We start from the raw sequence: 21,551 nt of genomic DNA on the forward strand, positions 1-21,551 counted from the left end.
GGAGGATTTCCAGGACACTTCGTAGGTCACTTCCTGTTGTTACAGGTCAATTCCTGTTGACCTCAGGGTATTAGGGGTCAATTTCTGTTGATTTTGGGGCATTTACAGGTCACTTCCCATTGTTACAGGTCAATTCATGTTGACTTTGGGGCATTACGGATCACTTCCTGTTGATTTGCGCTTGATGTCACTTCCTGTTTTGAGAGTTAGCTTTTTTAAAGATTGGTTCACAAGGTTGCTGTGGTCTTAGTTTTTTTTTTATTTAAAAAAAAAAAAAAAAATTCAGTTTTTGGATTTTTTTAAGTTCTTTGTTTTTCTGTGTGTCTTGTTTTTGTAAATTTTTTATTCCCCTCCAAATTTTTTTTCCACGTTCTTTTATTTTTTTGGGTGGGGGGGTTCGCATTGGTCGTGGCTCACTTGTTGATTTGTGGCTTTACGGGTCACTTCCTGTGGATATTGTGGCACTTCCTGTTGATTTTGGGATATTTGTATGTCACTTCCTGTTGTTACAGGTCAATTCATGTTGACTTTAGGGTAAAATGGGTCACTTCCTATTGATTTTGGGGCATTGGCAGGTCACTTCCTATTGTTACAGGTCAATTCATGTTGACTTTTGGGCGTAAAGGGTCACTTCTTGTTGATTTTTGGGGCATTTTCAGGTCACTTCCTGTTGTTACAGGTCAATTCATGTTGACTTTTGGGTGTAAAGGGTCACTTCCTGTTGATTTTGGGGCATTTTCAGGTCACTTCCTGTTGTTACTGGTCAATTCATATTGACTTCTGAGTATTACAGGTCATTTCCTGTCAATTTGGGGGCATTTCCAGGTCACTTCCTATTGTTACAGGTCAACTCATGTTGAATTTGGGGCATTACAGGTCACTTCCTGTTAATTTTGGGGCATTTTTAGGTCACTTCCTATTGCTACAGGTCAATTCATGTTGACATCTGAGAATTACGGGTCAATTGCTGTTGATTTTGGGGCATTTGCAGGTCACTTCCTGTTGTTACAGTTCAATGCATGTTGACTTTGGGGCATAACGGGTAACTTCCTGTTGATATTGGGGAGTTTTAGATCACTTCCTGTTGTTGCAGGTCAATTCATGTTGACTTTAGGGTAGTACGGGTCACTTCCTGATGATTGTGGGGCATTTGTAGGTCACTTCCGGTTGTTACAGGTTAATTCCTGTTGACTTTGGAGTATAACGGCTAACTTACTGTTGATTATGGGGCATTCACGGAGCACTTCCTGTTGTTACATGTCAATTCATGTTGATTTAGGGTATTTCGGGTCACTTCCTGTTGATTTTGGGTCATTTTCAGGTCACTTCTTTTTGTTACAGGTCAATTCATGTTGACTTCTGGGCATTACGGGTCACTTCTTGTATATTTTGGCGCATTTTCAGATCACTTCCTGCTGTTACAGGTTAATTCATGTTGACTTTGGGGTATTACGGGTAACTTATTGTTGATTTTGAGGCATTCACGGATCACTTCCTTTTGTTACAGGTCAACTCATGTGTACTTCTGGGCATTACGAGTCACTTCCTGTATATTTTGGGGCATTTTCTGGTCACTTCCTGTTACAGGTCAATTCATGTTGACTTGGGGCTATAAGCAGGTCATTTCCTGTTGATTTTGGGGCATTTTCAGGTAACTTCCTGTTGTTACAGGTCAATTCATGTTGACATCTAAGCATAATGGGTCACTTCCTGTTGATTTTGGGGCATTTGTAGGTAGCTTCCTATTGTTACAAGTCAATTCATGTTGGCTTCTGGGCATTACGGGTCACTTCCTGTTGATTTTGGGGCATTTTCAGGTCACCTCCTGTTGTTACAAGTCAATTCATGTTCATTCATACTATATTTTTGGTCAAATGTTGTTGCTTTTAGGGCATTTTCGGGTCACTTCTTATTCACTAGTTGTTCATTTAGGAGCATTTCTGGGTCACTTATTTTCTTCCAGCTGATTTGGGAGCATTTCTGTTCACTTCCTGTCGATTGTGGGGCATTTCCAGTCACTTCCTGTTTTTCAAGGGTTATTTTTGGTCACTCCCTGTTGATTTGGAAACACTTCCTGTTACAGTGTATCACAAAAGTGAGTACACCCCTCGCATTTCTGGAGATATTCAAGTATATCTTTTCATGGGACAACACTGACAAAATGACACTTTGACACGATGAAAAGTAGTCTGTGTGCAGCTTATATAATAGAGTTCATTTATTTTCCCCTCACAACAACTCAAAATATAGCCATTAATATCTAAACCCCGGCAACAAAAATGAGTACACCCCTTAGAAACTACATCTCTAAATGTCCAAATTGAGTACTGCTTGTCATTTTCCCCTCCAAAATGTCATGTGACTTGTTAGTGTTACTAGGTCCAGGTGTGCATAGGGAGCAGGTGTGTTCTTTGTAGTGCAGCTCTCACACTCTCTCATCCTTAGTGAAAGTTTTCAATATTAACATACAACATGTCAACTGTCAATATTTTGTGTGGCCACCATTATTATCCAGAACTGCCTTTACTCTCCTGGGCAGGGAATTGACCAGAGCGTCACAGGTTGCCACTGGAATGCTCTTCCACTCCTCCATGACGACATTGCGGAGCTGCCGGATATTTGAGACTTTGCGCACCTCCACCTTCCACTTGAGGATTCCCCCAAAGATGTTCTTTTGGGTTCAAGTCTGGAGACATGCTTGGCCAGTCCATCAGCCTCTTCAGTAAAGCAGTGGTCATCTTGGAGGTGTGTTCGGGGTCATTGTCATGCTGGAACACTGCCCTGCGACCCAGTTTCTGGAGGGAGGGGATCATGCTCTACTGCAGTATTTCACAGTACGTTTCCCTCAATGGAATATAACTCTCAAACACCTGCAGCACTCATGCAGCTCCAGACCAGACATTCCCACTACCATGCTTGACTGTAGGCAAGACACACTTATCTTTGTACTCCTCACCTGGTCGCTGCCACACATGCTTGAGACCATCGGAACCAAACAAATTATTCTTCGTCTCATCAGACCACAGGACGTGGTTCCGGTAATCCATGTGCTCTGTTGACATGTCTTCAGCAAACTGTTTGCAGGCTTTGTTGTGTACCGTCTTCAGACGAGGCTTCCTCCTGGGGTGACAGCTATGCACAGCAATTTGATGTAGAGTGCAGCGTATGGTCTGAGCACTAACAGTCTGACCCCCCACCTCTTCAATCTCTGCAGCAATGCTGACAGCACTCCTGCAACGATCTTTCAAAGAAAGCATTTGGATGTGACGCTCAGCATGTGCGCTCAGCTTCTTTGGAGGACCAACCCGAGGCCTGTTCTGAGTGGACCCTGCTCTTTCAAAACGCTGGATGATCTTAGCCACTGTGCTGCAGCCCAGTTTCAGGGTGTTGGCAATCTTCTTGTGGCCTCGGCCATTTTCATGTAGTGCAACAATGCGTCTTTTAAGATCCCCAGAGAGTTCTTTGCCATGTTGTGAAATCTTGGAACTTTCAGTGACCAGGATGAGAGAGTGTGAGAGCTGCACTACATATTTGAACACACCTGTTCCCTATGCACACCTGGATCTAGTTACACTAACGAGTCACATGACATTTTGGAGGGAAAATGACAAGCAGTCCTCAATTTGGACATGTAGGGATGTCGTTTCTAAGGGGTGTACTCACTTTTGTTACCAGGGGTTTAGGTATTAATGGCTATATTTTGAGTTATTGTGAGGGGAAAATAAATGAATTCTATTATATAAGCTGCACACAGACTACTTTTCATTGTGTCAAAGTGTCATTTTGTCAGTGTTGTCCCATGAAAAGATATACTTAAATATCTGCAGAAATGCGAGGGGTGTACTCACTTTTGTGATACACTGTAAATTTAGGGCATTTGTAGGTCACTTGCAGTTCGTAAGTCACTTCCTGTTGATTTTGCAGCATTCCTGGATCACTTCCTGTACATTTTGGATCACTTCCTGTTATTTAAAAAAATATATATTTTCTTGTCTACAATAATGACCACCAATTGAGAAAAACTGAGTTAATAGAAAATGAACATTTATTTTGGAGTTTTAAATTTATCTTGTATCGAAATTGGTAAGTAGTATCAAGTATCGAGTTGAAAATCTGAGCGTCGCGAGTAAAACAACAGACATACAGTATAGCCGGCCTGGCACAGCTGTCACTCCGCTCAGGCCTGACTCAGCGCGTGGACGCGCATCTAAGCGCGGCAACAACCCCGCCCTCTTCTCCCCCTTCAATCCTCTGCTTCCGATATTAGGCCGTGTTTGCTCACGTCAATGTTAATGCAATCATGGCGCTCTTACCTTCCTCTGTGTCCTGCTGGCGGATGATCCCGCGAGCCAGCGGAAGGGAGAAACAAGAGTCGACATCACTTCTTAGTCAGTTAAAAGAAAAAAAAAAAAACAGGCCCCGATGAGCAGAAACGGAGCCCGGGGCAAAAAAAACCTCACGGGTGAAGAAGCCGTTGCGGCGCATCAGGAAACCCCCGCATCCGCAGACCAGCAACAGCAGGGAGATCACCAGTACTGCCACCACCACGGCGGTTATGTTGACATCCTCTGGAAGGGAAATGCAAAGCTTTGCTGTTTAAAAACTGTTGAAATAAACGATTAATTTACATTAAATTTAGGTTGCTGAAATTGTAGCGTTGAATATCTGAGAATTTTGATGTTAAACTAGAAAATTGATTGGTTTTGTTGCTTTTTCTATGTTTAAACAGGTTTTGGGTCACTTCCTGATCATTCTGCGGCATTTACGGGTCACTTCCTGTTAATTTTGGGGTATTTTTTTGATCACTTCCTATTAATTTGGGGGACTTACGAGTCATTTTCGTTTCGGGTCACATCCTGTTGAGGTGATATCCTGTTAATTGGGGAATACATGAGTACATACCAGTAATAATAATTGAAAAAGAGTAAATGAATTTGAAATTAAAAAAAAAAAAAAAAAAAAAAAAAAAAAAAAAAAAAAAAAGCAAAACTGTAAAAATCATAATCTAATGAATATAAATAATAAAAAAATATATAAATATATAAATTGGGAAATTAATTAAAAATAAAATTTCAAAAATAAAAAAACATTAAAGAAAATAATTTTGGGGAAAATATGAAAAACAAAAAGGAGCATTACTTTAAAAAAATGTTTTAAAATATTTTTATGTTATATTTATATATTTTATTACTTTTAAGACATTAACCTTTAATTCTTTTTTTTCTCAAATATTTGTATGATTTTTTTTTTTCAGAAGTTCTCATTTTTAGCTGTATTTTTTAACTGTAATTTTCTATATTTAGCTTGTTTTTAATTGCACTTTTTACTTTGGGATTTTCTTATTTTTTGCCGTTTTTTTTTTTTCAATTTAATTTTCAATATTTAGTATTTTTAGAATGTCAAAACGCAATGTGTGAAATACAGAAGAACATAATGATAATAATAATAATTGAAAAACAGTAAATGAATTGGAAAAATACAAGTAAAAATGGGAGAATCCTATATTAAAAAACCCCCACATATTACAATATTTATTATTATATTATTGTATAATCAAATGAATTTAAAAATAGAAATAAATGGGAAATTAACTAAAAATAAAAACTAAAATAAAAAACATATTAAAAAAATATTTCTGGAAAATGTGAAAATAACAAGTAGCAAATTCCTTTAAAAAAATGTTAATATTTTTAAACATATAAATATATTAAAAATGATAATTTAAAAAAAAATATATTTTTATAATTTTTCTTTAATATTTTTATGGTTTCATTTTTAGCTGTATTTTTTTTTCAATTTAATTTTCTATAATTAGTAAAAAAATAACAATAATAATTGACACAATTTTTGTGCACTTTTTACTGTGGGATTTTCATACTTTTTGATGTATTTTTTTTTTTTTCTTTCTTCAATTTAATTTTCCATGTTCAGTATTTTTAGCATATCAAAACGTATTGTGGGGAAAACAGAAGTACATAATAATAATAATTGAAAAATAATAAATCCATCCATCTATTACATTTGAAAAATACAAGTAAAATTGGAAAATCCTAAAATTAAAAAAACACATATATTATTATTATATTTTTGATTATAATATTTCTATGTAATCAAACAAAAAATACAAGATAAATTAATAAAAAATAAAAATTCTAAAATAGTTTCTTCGTTTCTAAAAAAAAAAAAAAAAAAAGAAAAAAACATTAAAGAAAAAAGATTTCTGGGGAAATCTGAAAATAAAAAGAAGCAATTTTCTTTTAAACAATTGTTAATTTTATATATATATAGATTTAAAATATTCCTACTTACTAAAAAATATATGATTTTTAAGATTTTCTCATTTTTAGCTGTAATTTTTTTCCCAATGTTATTTTCAATATTATTTTTTTTAATTGACACTATTTTTGTGCACTTTTTACTTTGGGATTTTCTTATTTTTTGTTGAGTTTTTTTTTCAATTTAATTTTTCATATTTAGTATTTTTAGCATATCAAAACATTGTGGGGAATACAGAAGTGCATAACAATAATCATATTTTAAAAAATAATGAATCCATCCATCTCCATTAAATTTGAAAAATACAAGTAAATATTCTAAATAAAAAAAAAACACACATTTATTATTATTTACTATTATTGTCAGATTTTTATGTTATCAAATTTAAAAAAAAAAAAAAGAAAAAGAAAAAAAAAGAAATTAATGGGAAAAAAATAAAAATAAACATTAAAGAAAAAATATTTTTGGCAAATCTGAAAAATAAAAAAGCAAAAAAATGTTAATTAATATTTTTAAATATATATATGTAAATTAAAAAAATTCTAAGTTTTTAAAAAAATTAATTTTACTAGAATAACCTTTATTTTTAAAAAAATATATATATATTATTTTTTTTTTCAGATTTCCTCATTTTTAGCTGCATTTCTTCCGTTTAATTTTCCATATTTATTATATTTTATCGACACAATTTTTGTGCACTCCTGTATCCTTCCAATGCTCCTTTTCTCTCTTCCTATTTGTGTTGTCAGCCCCCCAATACAGAGCAACAACTTCACAAAGAAACAAAACATCCTTATGAAATAATGCGTTGAATAATTGGTTGCTAGATGCCCTTTATGACAAAAAAAAAAAAAAATCAAAACAAACAAAACTTAAGTTAATTCATAAAATGTATTCATCCCCCTAGCAACTAAAGGTGAGCGCTTTTTAATATTTTAGAAGCACGGCGAAAACCTTAGCGGGCTTTCCTCTTCAGTGCTCGTCTGATTTTATCCGATACTGAAAGGTGTGGGTGCAAGCAAACACACACACTCGTACACACACCTATGGTCATGTGCCTGCCCTGACACACGGTGGGCTTTCCCACCCCGTTGGAAGCCCGGCAGCTGTAGTGACCGCTGTCCTTTTTAGCCACGGCTTTGAACTCCTGCGGACAAGACAAGACGCTCCTTTAGCAAACTCCTCATCCATGTCAGTACATTATCTGTCCGCATCTCGAACTGCAAACTACCGAAGTTTAGGGTTGTCAAAAGTATCAAATATGAAATGTGATATTTGATTGCAAATGTATTGAATTTGATACCCAGTTATTTCGTTATTCTACAACTATATTTACGTAACACTGTACTACGGCTTTATTCTTGTACTAATACCTTAAAGTCAACTTTAATGTCATAGTCCAATTTTTTTTCTTTCTTTGTTTGGCACTAATACTCCATCGTCTATATTCCATAGTGCATCTTATCGTGTAGGCAACCTGACATATTTTGTACCACCGTAGCTGCTGTAGTTTGCAATTCAATACAGCTGGCGGATCAATCATGCACTGGACAGATAGTATGCCTGCACAATATATGGTTTGAACATCGCCATCGCAATGTGCGCTTGCGCAATAGTCCCATCGCAGGACGTGCAATTGTTTTTATGTTTTATATGTAAACTTTTGTTGTTCTTCATTTAAACTCAGTGTTCGTCATTCACAGATAAACCCCCTTAGCCTAGATTAAACGATATTATATGATGTCCTTGGGATGTCCTGATTACATATTTTTGCAGCCAAGTCTGAGTCACCTGATTTTGAAAATCTGCCGATACCGAGTCCGTATCCGATGCCGGATAAAAAAAAGGTTGTTTCTGGTGTTAGCCAATTGTTGAATTGTTGCGATTGGCTAACTTGCATCGCAAAAGCCTGCTAGTTTAAATGCTGTATAATGCTAATGTTTACGACAATTGGCTAACTTGCATAGGACGGAAAACACAGACAAGGCTGAAAAAGCAGTTTCTGCTCTTGCACCACTCTTTAAAATAAACTGCTGTATTTTAAGCCATAAGAACTGTTGTGTTTGATCGAACAATATGTCTATATGCTGCCATAGCAGATTCATGGCGCAATAAGCCCCCCAAACTATTTTTAATTTGTCTGTTTTACCCTGGAAACCCCCGTTCACAGACGTCGCGCAACCACTTTTGTTTCAATCCAGCCATAAAAAGAGGGTAAGTAATCATATTTATTATTCGAAATGTCTGTCATTTTTAGCGTAGAATCATTAATTGATATATATTTAGTTTTTTTTTTTTTTAAAAGCGACTTTAAAAAATTATTCACTCGCATTTTTCATACTTTTAAACAAATTACGTCACAATGAAAAAATTGGCGTCTGTAAAAAAGTCACGGATATTTACCTAATAACTATCACTTAATTGTATTTTTTTCATTACTGTCGCATTTTCCCCAAATTTTAGATGATAAATAATCGATCCAAACAAAGGAAAAAAAAAAAAAAAACGTTTAAAAGGGTAAATATATGAAAATGAAAATCTCGATTACTCCTTGATGTCTGCGATTTCTCCATCGCGACCCTTGTTATATTACCATGTTTCACCCATAAATTCCCCCCAAAAATCCAGCTGTGGCCATTCACAGCTGTGTCTTGACACTCAGTGATACGTGCTACATGGAGTTTTTGGATCGAAAAGAGGTAAGTAAGCAGTAATATCTTGTTAAAATCATGGCGTCTTTATTTATGCTTTCGCGTGCTCTCACCTCCAGTTAGGATTTTTTTTTTTTTTTTTTTTAATGCCCTCCTGTTCAAAATATTTCTTCCCCCTGAAAATTGAGATTTTAAGCTTTCCATTATGTATCGCACATGCATATTGGACAATTTTGAAATTTGGCAAAATTGGGGGTCTCAAGAGCGAAACTTTAATGCTATATACTACAACAATTGGCTAACTTGCATAGCAAAAGTCTGCTAGCTTAAATGCTACAGTGCCTTGCAAAAGTATTCGGCCCCCTTGAATCTTGCAACCTTTCGCCACATTTCAGGCTTCAAACATAAAGATATGAAATTTAATTTTTTTGTCAAGAATCAACAACAAGTGGGACACAATCGTGAAGTGGAACAACATTTATTGGATAATTTAAACTTTTTTAACAAATAAAAAACTGAAAAGTGGGGCGTGCAATATTATTCGGCCCCTTTACTTTCAGTGCAGCAAACTCACTCCAGAAGTTCAGTGAGGATCTCTGAATGATCCAATGTTGTCCTAAATGACCGATGATGATAAATAGAATCCACCTGTGTGTAATCAAGTCTCCGTATAAATGCACCTGCTCTGTGATAGTCTCAGGGTTCTGTTTAAAGTGCAGAGAGCATTATGAAACCCAAGTAACACACCAGGCAGGTCCGAGATACTGTTGTGGAGAAGTTTAAAGCCGGATTTGGATACAAAAAGTTTTCCCAAGCTTTAAACATCTCAAGGAGCACTGTGCAAGCCATCATATTGAAATGGAAGGAGCATCATACCACTGCAAATCTACCAAGACCCGGCCGTCCTTCCAAACTTTCTTCTCAAACAAGGTGAAAACTGATCAGAGATGCAGCCAAGAGGCCCATGATCACTCTGGATGAACTGCAGAGATCTACAGCTGAGGTGGTAGAGTCTGTCCATAGGACAACAATCAGTCGTACATTGCACAAATCTGGCCTTTATGGAAGAGTGGCAAGAAGAAAGCCATTTCTAAAAGATATCCATAAAAAGTCTCGTTTAAAGTTTGCCACAAGCCACCTGGGAGACACACCAAACATGGGGAAGAAGGTGCTCTGGTCAGATGAAACCAAAATTGAACTTTTTGGCCACAATGCAAAACGATATGTTTGGCGTAAAAGCAACACAGCTCATCACCCTGAACACACCATCCCCACTGTCAAACATGGTGGTGGCAGCATCATGGTTTGGGCCTGCTTTTCTTCAGCAGGGACAGGGAAGATGGTTAAAATTGACGGGAAGATGGATGCAGCCAAATACAGGAACATTCTGGAAGAAAACCTGTTGGTATCTGCACAAGACCTGAGACTGGGACGGAGATTTATCTTCCAACAGGACAATGATCCAAAACATAAAGCCAAATCTACAATGGAATGGTTCAAAAATAAACGTATCCAGGTGTTAGAATGGCCAAGTCAAAGTCCAGACCTGAATCCAATCGAGAATCTGTGGAAAGAGCTGAAGACTGCTGTTCAAAAACACTCTCCATCCAACCTCACTGAGCTCGAGCTGTTTTGCAAGGAAGAATGGGCAAGAATGTCAGTCTCTCGATGTGCAAAACTGATAGAAACATACCCCAAGCGACTTGCAGCTGTAATTGGAGCAAAAGGTGGCACTACAAAGTATTAACGCAAGGGGGCCGAATAATATTGCACGCCCCACTTTTCAGTTTTTTATTTGTTAAAAAAGTTTAAATTATCCAATAAATGTTGTTCCACTTCACGATTGTGTCCCACTTGTTGTTGATTCTTGACAAAAAAATTAAATTTCATATCTTCATGTTTGAAGCCTGAAATGTGGCGAAAGGTTGCAAGATTCAAGGGGGCCGAATACTTTTGCAAGGCACTGTATATAGTACTAATGTTTACAACAATTGGCTAACTTGTATAGCAAACGTCCGCTAGCTTCAATGCTATATAATGCTAATGTTCACACCTACTGGCGAACTGTGCTAATGTTTACAACAATTGACTAACTTGCATAGCAAAAGTCCGCTAGCTTAAATATATAATGCTAATGTTTATTTTGACGATATCTGGTGCACACTAGAAACAATCTGGTGCACACCAGATTGCTTAAATTTTTTTCATATCTGTCAATGTTCGTTTAGGGCACAGGTGTCAAACCGATTTCAGAAAGGGCCAAGTGGGTGCTGGATTTTGTTCCAACCGATAACGCGCGGAGAGTTTAACCAATGAACTTCCTGCTGAAACAAGCAGCACCTGACAAAGTTTAACTGATTACACATGTAAAAGATCTAATTGGTGAAAAGGTGTCCTCTTCATTGGTTGGAAAGCAAAACTGCACCCACTTGGCCCTTTCTGGAATCGGTTTGACACCTGTGCTTTAGGGGCTCCGTACTTTGACGCTCACACAGCCGAGAACAGTCTTTCACTTACACAATGAATGAGTTGCTACAGCAGACTTCAGACTGTGTACCAAGTTTAACAGTGATTAACACATTTGTGCTTTGATCGAAGAGCTACGGAGGCGTCTCAGGCCAGATCAAAGCAAAAAACCTGTCAACATCATTAACTTTAAGTACCTAACGCCAGCTGCACTGGTGACCACGAAAAACAGTTTGGTCGCATTGCTTCGCAGGAGGGAGGGTGAGAATCAGAAAAACATGAATATATATTTTTCATTAAATATCAATCGACCGGCCCAATTTTCGATCAAGTGTTCGGACCGGAACATCTCTAATGAATACAATGTGGTCATAGTGAGTCAATCAAAGTCTTCCCATAAAGAGCTATTCATGTCTGGTGAAAATTCATCTCATTTTAATATCGCAATACAGTGGGGCAAATAAGGATTTAGTCAAACACCAATTGTGCAAGTTCTCCTACTTGAAAAGATTAGAGAGGCCTGTAATTGTCAACATGGGTAAACCTCAACCATGAGAGACAATGTGGAGAAAAAAAAAAACAGAAAATCACATTGTTTGATTTTGAAAGAATGTATTTCCAAATTAGAGTGGAAAATAAGTATTTGGTCACCTACAAACAAGCAAGATTTCTGGCAGTCAAAGAGATCTAACTTCTTCTAACGAGGTCTAACGAGGCTCCACTTGTTACCTGTATTAATGGCACCTGTTTTAACTCATTATCGGGATAAAAGGCACCTGTCCACAACCTCAGGCAGTCACACTCCAAACTCCACTATGGCCAAGACCAAAGAGCTGTCGAAGGACACCAGAGACAAAATTGTAGACCTGCACCAGGCTGGGAAGACTGAATCTGCAATAGGTAAAACGCTAGGTGTAAAGAAATCAACTGTGGGAGCAATTATTAGAAAATGGAAGACATACAAGACCACTGCTAATCTCCCTCGATCTGGGGCTCCATGCAAGATCTCACCTCGTGGCGTCAAAATGATAACAAGAACGGTGAGCAAAAATCCCAGAACCACACGGGGGGACCTAGTGAATGACCTACAGCGAGCTGGGACCACAGTAACAAAGGCTACTATCAGTAACACAATGCGCCGCCAGGGACTCAAATCTTGCACTGCCAGACGTGTCCCCCTGCTGAAGAAAGTACACATCCAGGCCCGTCTGTGGTTCGCTAGAGAGCTTTTGGCTGATCCAGAAGAGGACTGGGAGAATGTATTATGGTCAGATGAAACCAAAATAGAACCTTTTGGTAGAAACACAGGTTCTCTTGTTTGGAGGAGAAAGAATACTGAATTGCATCCGAAGAACACCATACCCACTGTGAAGCATTGGGGTTGAAACATCATGCTTTGGGGCTATTCTGCAAAGGGACCAGGACAACTGATCTGTGTAAAGGAAAGAATGAATGGGGCCATGTATCGAGAGATTCTGAGTGAAAATCTCCTTTCATCAATAAGGGCATTGAAGATGAAACATGGCTGGGTCTTTCAGCATGACAATGATCCCAAACACACAGCCAGGGCAACAAAGGAGTGGCTTCCTAAGAAGCATTTCAAGGTCCTGGAGTGGCCTAGCCAGTCTCCAGATCTCAACCCTATAGAAAATCTGTGGAGGGAGTTGAAAGTCCGTGTTGCCCAACGACAGCCCCAAAACTTCATTGCTCTAGAGGAGATCTGCATGGAGGAATGGGCCAAAATACCAACAACAGTGTGTGAAAAGCTTGTGAAGAGTTACAGACAACGTTTGCCGTCCATCATTGCCAACAAAGGGTACATAACAAAGTATTAAGATGAACTTTTACTATTGACCAAATACTTATTTTCCACCATGATTTGCAAATAAATTGTTTAAAAATCAAACAATGTGATTTTCTGGGGTTTTTTCTTCACATTCTGTCTCTCATGGTTAAGGTTTACCCATGTTGACAATTACAGGCCTCTCTAATATTTTCAAGTGGGAGAACTTACACAATTAGTGGTTGACTAAATACTTATTTGCCCCACTGTATATATCGCAAACACTCCAAAAAATCGCAATGTCTGTTTTTTCCAATATCGTTCAGCCCCAACAGATAGTGTGGGCATCCTGACAGTCGTGCTAGCAAACAAGAGTGGTTAGCAATCGTACGTAGTAAACACTCAAGTCCAATTACCAGTACTCCAGTGTGCGAGTCGATGAGAAAGGTGGCGTTGGCGTGGCGCAGGGGGATCATCAGCTGGTCGTCCTTGTACCATGCGTACGTCGCGGGCGGGACGCTCTGCTGGTCGCTACAGCGCAGCCGCACAGCAGAGCCGGTCACTGCTGAACTGGGGATTTCGCAGGACGGTGTGTCGGGGGGCACTGGAGGAGCATACGAGTACGCTGCACTATCGGGCTAACTTTTGGATGCTAAATTAGCAACGGAGTCCTACCTAAGACTCTGAGCGTGACGTTGGTCTCACCCAAATTGACCGAGTCTAGAGGAGCACTGATCTCGCAGCGGTACTCGCCGGCGTCCTCCTGGGTGACCCGGCGCAACGTCACGGTGGCTCCTTCGATGCTCGCGCGACCCTCGAATGAACCTGAGGTAGGGACGAAGTGAAAAAGTCACGGGATAACAGGAGTAGGCTTGTAAATTCTCCTGGGTTCTAGACCACATTTTTGGGGCCTTGGTGTTGAATCATAAAAGTTTAGATTTTGTCATTGATCTTAACTCCCAAAAGTCTTGGTACGTGCTGGTCATAGGCAAGTCTTGGTTGATCCTGGAGCTTGTTTTTGTCTTGGTTTCGGTGAGTTCTGAACTTGAGCGAGTCTTGGTCTCATTTGGTCTGGTTTTTTGTCTTGGTTTTGGTGAGTTCTGGTCTCAAGCAAGTCTTGGTCTCGTCTTGATCTTGTTCTTGTCTTGGTTTCGAATCCGAAAAGTTTTGGTCTTGGTGAATTATGGTCTCGGGCAAGTCTCCGTCTCTTATCGATCTTGTTCTTGTCTTGGTTGTGACTCCTAAAAGTCTTTGTCTTGGTAAATTCTGCTCTCAGGTAAGTGTAGCTCTCTTCTTGATCTCCTTTTCAGTCTTGGTTGGGATCTCCTAAAAGTGTTTGTGTTGGTGAGTTTTGGTCTCAGGCAAGTCTAGGTCTCTTCTTGATCTTTTTCTTTGGTTTTGGTGAGTTCTGAACTTGGGCGAGTTTTGGTCTCATCTCGGTCTGTTTTTAGTCTTGGTTTTGACTGCCAAAAGTCTTAGTCTTGATAAGTTCTAGTCTCAAGAGAGTCTTGGTCTTGATCTTGTTCTTGTCTTGGTTTGGAATCTCAAAAGTCTTGGTCTAGGTGAATTCTGCTCTCAGGCAAGTCTAGGTCTCTTCTTGATCTCGTTCTTGTCTTAGTTGGGATCTCCTAAAAGTCTTTGTGTTTGTAAGTTCTGGTCTCAGGCAAGTCTAGGTCTCGTCTTGATCTTGTTCTTGTCTGTGTTTCGAATGCCAAAGGTTTTGGTGATTTCTGGTCTAAGGCAAGTTTCCGTCTTGTTCTTGTCTTTGTCACAGTGTGTTCTAGTCTCGAGTAAGTCTTGGTCTTTTCTGGATTTTGTTTTTGTCTTAGTTTCGACTTTTGGTTTTGGTGAGTTCTGAACTTGGGCTAGTCTTGGTCTCATTTCGGTCTGTTTTTTGTCTTGGTTTTGATTGCCAAAAGTCTTGGTCTTAGTGAGTTCTGGTGTCAAGCAAGTCTTAGTCTCATCTTGTTCTTGTCTTGGTTTGGAATCCAGAAAGTCTTTGTCTTGGTGAGTTTTGGTCTCAGGCAAGTCTAGGTCTCTTCTTGATCTTGTCTTGGTTTCGAATCCCAAATTTCTTGGTGACTTCTGGACTCAGGAAAGTCTCGGTCTCTTATCCATCTTGTTCTTATCTTAGTTTTGACTCATAAAAGTCTTGGTGTTGGTGGGCTCTGGTCTCAGGCAAGTCTTGGTCTATTATTGATCCCGTTCTTGTCTTGGTTGTGACTCCTAAAAGTCTTTGTCTTGGTGAGTTCTGGTCTCAGGTAAGTCTTAGTCTTTACTTGGTCTCAACTCCCAAAACTGTCTCGGGCAAGTCTTGGTCTCTTCTTAATCTTGTTCTTGTTTTGGTTACAAGTCCTAGAAGTCGTGGCTTTAGTGAATTCTGGTCTTTGGGAAATCTTGGTCTCGCCGCCCAAAAGGCTTTGTCCTGTCTTTGTGCATTCTGAATTCAGGCAAATGTTGGACCGACTTGATCTTGTGTTTTTCTTGGTTTTGACTTCCAAAAGTCTTTGATTCGTTAAGGTATGGTCTTGGACAAGTCTTGGTCCTGTCTTGATTCTGACTCCCAGAGGTCGTAGTCTTGGTCACTGCTTGTCTTGACCTTTTCTCGGTCTTGTTCTTGTCTTGGTCTTGATTCTCAAAAATCTTGGTCACTTCTGGTCTCGGTTAAGTGTGGTCTTGAGCACAACACTAACACTGTTGATTATGTTGAGTATGTTCAGTGAGCTGGATTAAAGAGTAGCGCCCTAAAACCATCCCTTGCCCACCCCTGGTAGAACATGGCAATTATCTGCATTCGCTGCTCCGATCGATCATCTGAGTGGAATAGCAGGTGACCTGCAGTCATCAACTGAAATTACCTGACAATTCGATGAAGCACAACTCTCCCTTTGAATAACTGCAATTGACTGCGGCCAGGTGAGGGTTACCATTCATTATTTCTACCTCCCATCAAATCCACATCCCAAAACATTAATGATGCCTTGGCACCGCCGTCAACTCAGATTCCCGTCCCAAACTCCTCCCGTCTGACAGTGCAATCTGATTAATGCCTCTCACCTCGGAAGTGCCCGTCAAAATAAACGAAAGAAACATCTTTGCCCTTCTTCTTCCACTCGATGCGTGGATTCTGGTCCCTCTCCGTACGAAACATGCAGGACAGCACAGCGTCTGAAAAAAGGAGAGTGATGAGATATTTATGGCGCGGTCAAAGTTAAAAAAGAAAACGTCTGCTTCTATTTCGAGCCTTATTCTGTCAAGGAAGCATCAAGTCGAATGTAGTGTAGTGAGTATTGGCAGGTGCCCCAATACGGTTAAAAAATGCAGGCATCGGAAAGTACGAAGAAATAATACGCGGAAGTTGTCCAATTTGTACTTTTCGAGATTGTTTCCGACCGCCGGTCGCCCTACTGAAGAAGGCTGCCAGTTATGAACACAGCCGTAAAAGAAGCGGCGCTTTGTCCCTTACAAAGATGGCCGCCGAAGAAGATGTAGTAAATGTAGAATGAGAAGAAAACAAAGCTGGGAAGTATTACTGCTAAATGTACACATGAAGTGTAATATCGGCCAGGATTTAACTTTTTATGTACACTGACATTGACATGTGTATCTTTAACTTTGCACCGATTTTTGTGCTGCACGATATCGATTCCCATACCCTGTGTTATCGGCTGAAACTGATACCTTACTGATACCACTTGTTTTTTGTATTTTTTTAATACTAAATTACAGCGAGAACGAAAAGTGGCATTTGGTATGTGGCAAAATTGATTTTGCCATGTGGCAAAATGTATTTTGGCATGTGGCATTTTTTTTTGCCATGTGGCATTGTTTTTTTTGTTTGTTTTTTTTTTGTATGTGGCAAAATGATTTTTGGCATCTAGCATTTATTTGCCATGTGGCCTTTTTCTTGTATGTGGCAAAATGTATATTGGCATGTGGCACATTTTTTGGCATGTGGCATTGTTTTTTTTTTTATATATATATGTGGCAAAATGTATTTTGGCATGTGGCATTGATTTTTGCCATGTGGTGTTTTTTTTGTATGTGGCAAAATTGGCCTTGTGGCATTTTTATCCATGTGGCAAAATGTATTTTGGCATGTGGTATTTTTTTTGGTATGTTGCAAAATGGATATTGGCATGTGGCACTTTTTTGCCATGAGGCATTGTTTTTTTGGTATGTGGCAAAATGGATTTTGGCATGTGACATTGTTTTTTGCCATGTGGCATTTTTTTGCCATGTGGCAAAATGGATTTTGGCAAGTGGCATTTTTTTGGTATGTGGCAAAATGGATTTTGGCACGTGGCATTGTTTTTTTGCCATGTGGCATTTTTTTTTTTTTCGGGGATGTGGCAAAAGTGATTCTGCCATGTGAATTTTTTTGCAATGTGGAAAAATGTAGTTTGACATGTGGCATTTATTTGCCATGTGGCATTTTTTTTGGTATGTGGCAAAATGGATATTGCCATGTGGCATTTTTTTGCCATGCGGTATTATTTTTGGTATGTGGCAAAATGGATATTGCCATGTGGCATTTTTTTGCCATGCGGTATTGTTTTTCTTGATATGTGGCAAAATGGATATTAGCATGTGGCACTTTTTTTTGGTATGTGGCCTTTTTTTGGTATGTGGCAAAATGGTTTTTGCTATGTGGCATTTTTTTGGTATGTGGCAAATGGGATTTTGCTATGTGGTATTTTTTGGGGGGTATATGGGATTTTTGTAGGCCATGCATGTCCATTCCATTGACGGCTATGCACGTCCAAATTTTCCATTCATTTTAAATGGCAGAAAAACGTGTGGCTGTGATTTTTGATCATACACTTACCATAACAGCACATTGACATTCAACTGGCACCCAAGTCAGACTATGCCATTGGCGGCTATGAACGTCCAAATTTTCCATTCATTTTAAATGGCAGAAAAACATGTGGTTGTGATTTTTGACCTTTGACATTTTAATGGATTGGATGCCTTGTGCCTACTAGTGATGAACCTATTTCAGTTGATGGTAGAAGCATGGAAAGACCTTTCATCGCCTTTAGCAAAAGGCCCTTTAAGGCCTTTGTTGGCAGGGGCAATATTCCCATCATTAAAATGAAGTCATAACTATCCATTTTTTCAACCAATTTTTAAAACACTTCATTAGGTCAAACCATCTGCTATTAACTCAGTGTGTGCTACTGACGGTGATAAACGTCCAATCCATTTGAAGTGGGAGGGATGGCATGAACGTTGCCAACCTCCCAGTTCCAAATATAGTGGATGCCTATTAACGATAAACTCATTTCAATTGACAGCAGAAGCATGAAAAGACCTTTCATCGCCCCTACCAAAAGGCCCTTTAAGGCGGCCATCTTGGTAGGGTCGACATACCCATTAAATGCAATGCATTGACATTGAATAAGTCATAACTATCTTCTTTTTCAACTGATTTTTAAAAGATTATTTTACCAACGTCAAAAACATCAGCTATTTACTCAGTGGCTGCCATTGACAGTGCTAAAAGTCCAATCTGTTTGAAGCGGGAGGGTTGACATGAATTATCACCTTCACACATCCAAATGGATGCCAACTAACGATAAACTCATTTCACTTGATGGCAGGAGCGTGAAATTACCTTTCATCGCCCTGACCAAAATGCCCTCAAGGCGGCCATGTTGGTAGGGGCGACCTTCCATTTAAACTCAATGCATTAATATTAAAAGAAGTCTAAACTATAATATTTTTCAACCAATTTTTAAAAGATTTACTCATTGTCCGCCATTGATAATATGGCAATCGGTATCGGGAGCCGAAAGATGGTATCGGTGCAACACTTTCTCACCTGAGAACTCTCGCACCTCCACCTTTTGTTTGTTGGTCGAGACAGTGACAGGAATGGAGGGGGTACCTGAATGTGGCGGAGAAGAGAAGAAGAAGAGTTAACAGGGAGACAAGCGGAAAGGCGGGAGCGCCGTCTGCCCAACGCAATATTGCTCGTCATCCATTAGGGGGCAAGGTGAATCGGCTAACGCCAGCAGACCGCACAAGGAGAATCCTTAATGCCGCTGTCGCTCGCCGTTGCTTTAGCGAGGTGTGAAGGCGGGATTATTCCCCCCGTTTGCTTTAATCCCGCCGGGTTAAGGAGCAACCGGCCGTATGTCTCCTTAAGCGCAGGGTGCCAAACACCTCCCAAAGCTCTCTGCAACAGCTTGTCCAGATTAACCTGCTCTCCAGAGCGTGAGCTTTGTACTAAAGACGCCGAGGTGTGCTTCACCGATCACACATTCGTGTCACTGATACTGAAGATCAACCGATATGGGATTTTTAGAGGTGCATTTGATTTATTATGTTTTTCAATGGGGTTTCTTTGGCGCGCCGCCTACCCTAAATCGTTTGACCCATCAATAACGTTTCTACACCCAAACAAGCAGAATTCTCGCGTGACGTAGGCTCTTTTGCGTTTGCCGGTTTGCCAAAAACACGTTTTTTTTTTTTTTCGTTTTTAATTTAAGTGAAATTTCAAAACACGACTTGTCCTACAGTTTTTGTCCAAATAACATAATTTATACAACAACAAATTCAGGATGCTATGTGACACAAATGTTCTATACAATGTTTTGCTAAAAACGTATGGTTCGGCTAAAATTTGCCAAAAACATACAGATTTATTTCTAATGGCCAAAGTTTCCCATTCATTTCCAATGGCCTGGTTCGCCATTTATTTCAAATAGCACAAAAACTTGCATTCACTTCTACTGATTTCAAACCCAAGTATATATCACATGATTTTTCAAAGGGTGCCAATACTTCTGTCCGGCCCATTTTTAGAGTTTTGTATAAAATGATAATGATTTCATTGTTTTTGTATTCTCTTTTGTGTTTTTTCATTGCAAGCAAAATTAATGAAGATATTACTACTAAAGCATTTGTAATTGCAATCATTTTCTGGGAGAAATTGAGCATTATCTGACAGAATTGCAGGGGTGTCACCGTGTCAATACTTTTAGCCAGCCTGTATATGAATTTTTAATCTTTATCTCATTGATTTCTGATCTTGAGCATGTCTTGGTCTCTTCTCAATCTTGTATTTGTCTCTCAAAAATCCTGGTTTTGTTGAGTTCTGGTTTCGGGCAAATCTTTGCCTCGTCAAACTTGTGTGAAGGTCACCTGATTCTTGTGACGAAAACATTAAAGAGCCGCCGCCTGAAAGCCGCCGTCCCGCAGGTCAGCAAATTAAAGATGAGCCGTGCATTTTTTTAAAAGTACATAAATATGAAATGAGCCTCCGGAGAACTGACTTCGCATTAAGGCTTCTAAAAAAATTGCAATGCTGTAGACGTGTCCATTTTTCACGAGGAGTGCCAGACAAAATTCTGGGCGTGAGTCATGCAGAAAACGCGTCCCTGTTTAATTTGGAGAAAAAGGTTACTTCCTGACTTCCTTCCCGTGCATTGTTCGCTAGCAACAGGAAGACAGACATGTTGAATGGATTCTGCGTTTCCTTTTTAGTATTGCGCGCATGGAGCGGTCATAAACACTCTCCAAAAGCCGTTGGACTCCCACCCTCACTTGTCAAACTTTCAATTAAGTGAATTAAAAGCGCTTGCCGCCCACCCCTCGCCGTGGATTAGGACGGTAGCAGCGACTCACGCAAAGCTAACACTCAGAGGAGTAGCGTAAAAGGTCTTGTTTTAAATTAGTTTATCACTAGTAGACAACCAATTCATGTGAAGCTGGAGGGTGGCAGCGAATGAACGTTCAATCATGGATGTTTTGACATAGATCAAATAATCTTCGGTTAAGAAATCAGCTAGTTACCACTTCATTTTAATGTCAATGCATAGACTTCATAATGATATTGACGGGACATGGGGCCGATTAATAGGGGGCATGCTTTGTTGGCGTGGCCGTCAAAGCTGACTAAGTGGAATCACAGACAAAGAGCTTAATTAGTTGAAAATTATTGTGAATAAATGCTTAAATCCCTGAATTCTTTATCGATATGGACATAAAACAGTCCCGATTCTTGGTTAAAAGCAAAAAAAACAAACAAACGTGCAGTTAGCATTTATTTTACATAAATATGTCAAAGTACGATGCTAGTCTGTCAGTCGGTGTGGCGATCGCCATATATAAACAGAGCTTTTCCAGTGAAAATTCTTGTGACTAAATGCTTAAATCCCTGAATTCTTTATAGATATGGACGTAATACAGTCTAGATTTTTGGTAAAAAGCACAAAAAAAAAACAACGTGCAGTTAGCATTTATTTTACGTAGATATGTCGAAGTACGATGCTAGTCTGTCAGTCAATGTGGCGGCCGCCATATGTAAACAGAGCTTTTCCGGTGAAAATTCTTGTGAATAAATGCTTAAATTTTTTATAGCTATG

The 21,551-nt window shown here is 39.2% G+C and overlaps 1 protein-coding gene across 1 annotated transcript in view; it reads right to left on the minus strand.

Annotated features, from left to right (window-relative positions):
* Positions 1 to 21,551, minus strand: part of LOC130910703 (junctional adhesion molecule 2A-like) — a 51,956-nt gene that overhangs the window by 7,950 nt on the left and 22,455 nt on the right. Inside the window, 7 exon segments of the mRNA XM_057828213.1 lie at positions 4,314 to 4,326; positions 4,461 to 4,568; positions 7,321 to 7,423; positions 13,593 to 13,780; positions 13,852 to 14,001; positions 16,234 to 16,344; positions 19,004 to 19,069. Of these exon segments, the coding sequence (XP_057684196.1) occupies positions 4,314 to 4,326; positions 4,461 to 4,568; positions 7,321 to 7,423; positions 13,593 to 13,780; positions 13,852 to 14,001; positions 16,234 to 16,344; positions 19,004 to 19,069 (739 nt within the window).

The sequence above is a fragment of the Corythoichthys intestinalis genome, chromosome 2, assembly GCF_030265065.1.
Source record: "Corythoichthys intestinalis isolate RoL2023-P3 chromosome 2, ASM3026506v1, whole genome shotgun sequence".
Taxonomy (NCBI): Eukaryota; Metazoa; Chordata; class Actinopteri; order Syngnathiformes; family Syngnathidae; genus Corythoichthys; species Corythoichthys intestinalis.